General features: G+C 36.9%; 1 protein-coding gene across 1 annotated transcript; it reads right to left on the bottom strand.

Moving 5' to 3' along the window:
- Window positions 1–1,059: 1,059 nt before the first annotated feature.
- LOC127103199 (uncharacterized) lies at window positions 1,060–1,683 on the bottom strand. The gene has a single exon (XM_051040471.1). The coding sequence runs from the start codon at window positions 1,681–1,683 to the stop codon at window positions 1,060–1,062; it is 624 nt and encodes a 207-aa protein (XP_050896428.1).
- Window positions 1,684–2,328: the final 645 nt, after the last annotated feature.

Genomic DNA, 2,328 nt, shown 5'->3' on the forward strand with positions numbered 1-2,328 from the left:
CAGGAATCATAAGGAGTTTTGTTGTTCAACTTCTTTGTTTGGCATTTGTTGATGATGTAACACCCTAAAAACCCACTTGAAAATGTATAGAATTATAGGTAATTTCAATAACTCAAACATAGGTGTCACACACACTCTGTCATCACATGCTCATCTTTATTAGATTCATCACAGTGAAATTAACAATTTAAAATGACTCTAGCAATCTCATAAAATAAATCAGATATCTCATAATTAAAAATTATCTCAAAACTTCTCAAAATGAAAAGGCCAAATACGTCATCCTCTAAGCCAACATCTACTAAGGCTCCTCTACCTGATCGTCTATACCCCCGATGAGCATAGACGGAACAACAAACTTAAAAGGGTGAGAATACATTGATATATATAGACAGTGTGCATAAACAACAAGGATAGATAAGCAACATGATATCAGTTTCACAACTCATATAAACTACTAGAACAACAGTGATAACATGAACTCATACAAAATACCTCAATCAACTTATACAAACAATTAACTCATACTCAATGCAGATATCTATGCAATACTCGACTCCTTAACTCTGTCAATTCTCGTCACAATCCCCTCTTTGAACTGAACACATAACTCAACTCTATATGCATGTGGCACCAAGTTTTTAGATGATATGAGGTTTGTTATTGATTTACATCCCACCATGGTCCCCTTTCTGAATCGGGCCGCTCCAAGGTTCTCTCTCTGAACCGAGAAACTCTACAACTCATGAATGCATGTAATGCAACTCACAACTGAACCGAGAATCTCACTGAATACTCGTAGTGACCATATCGAGTTCTAAACGCAATCTTCGGCATGTCTTCTGGCCTTACACGAATATGATGATAACCTGATCTCAAATTGATCTTACTGAAAACATAAGAACCAACCAATTGATCCATGAGATCATCAATTCTCGGAAGATGATACTTGTTCTTAATCGTGACCTTATTCAATTTTTGTTAGTTGACACACAACCTCATGTTACCATCCTTCTTCTTAACCAGCAACACTAGTGTTCCCACCGGCGAAACACTAGGTCAAACAAACTTCTTCTCAAGAATATTTTTTAACTGTTTCTTCAACTCACTCAGGTATGGAGCAAACATTCTATAAGGTGCCATCGACAAAGGACTAGTAGTAATTACTAAGTTTATGGTGAACTCAACCTCACGTTCTGGCGCTAAATCACTAATATCATATGGGGCCAACTCTATAAAATCACATACCACTGGCAGATCACCAATCACAACTTTACTTTTAGCCTTCAATGAACTGAACATCATAAACACTCGAGTGTCATCCTTCAAGGACTCATCCACTTTCTTAGCAGACATAAACATCATATATCCACCTTCTTTGATCTCGGGAGACATCACGGACTTGTCGAAATAGTTGATATGAAAATGGTTGAACTCCAACCAGCTCATTCCCATAATAACATCAAGTTGACTTAACGGTAAGAAAACTAAGTCAATACCAAATTCTTTACCATACATAGTCAAAGGAAAATTTAAACAAATCCACGAAGTAGTCATTGAACCATTGGTTGGGGTATCAATGACCTTACTCTCAACCATATAACATATTTCCATATTCAATTTCTCAACACAATCAGCAGATATAAACGAATGTGTCGCACCCGTATCAATAATAGAAATCATAGGAATACCATTGATGGAACATATACCTCTAATCAAGTTATTAGATCTAGTAGTTTATGCTTCACTCAAAGAAAAAATGTTTCCACTAGATTGAGCTTTCCTTGGCTTCTAGCACTGGGTACTAATGTGACCTAGTTCTCCATAATTGAAACAAGTCAGAACTCCATTTTTGTATTCATAGCATGGTGTCCTGGCTTGTTACACTTGAAACATATTGTGTCAGAACTCTTGTACTCAGTTGTGTGATGACCTGCTTTCCCACACTTGAACCATTTCATAGGAATATAATTTCCTCTCGCACTTGTCTCTTTCCCACCTGAAGCCTTCCATTTCCCATTATCAGTTAAAGCCCCATAAGGTTTCCCACAGTTTTTACTTCCAGTCTTCTTCCCATTAATACTCTTATAGTGAGTAGATCTAGCACAGTTATCCTCATCGTAGATCCTACACTTATTAACCAACACATAAAAATGATGGATCTCCTGATACCCGATGAATTGCTTGATCTCATGATGCAAGCCACTCTCAAACTTCATACACTTGGAACCCTCAGTTCCTACCTCATTGTAATATAGGTAGAACCTATACAGTTCCTTAAACTTCACAACATAGTCAACAACAGTCATGTTTCAAAGTTTTAGCTCA

This window comes from Lathyrus oleraceus, chromosome 7, assembly GCF_024323335.1.
Source record: "Lathyrus oleraceus cultivar Zhongwan6 chromosome 7, CAAS_Psat_ZW6_1.0, whole genome shotgun sequence".
Lineage (NCBI taxonomy): Eukaryota > Viridiplantae > Streptophyta > Magnoliopsida > Fabales > Fabaceae > Lathyrus > Lathyrus oleraceus.

What these genes read in the sequence shown, in the direction of transcription:
- LOC127103199 (XM_051040471.1), bottom strand. Translation starts at nt 1,683, where the DNA reads ATGATTTCTATTATTGATACGGGTGCGACACATTCGTTTATATCTGCT.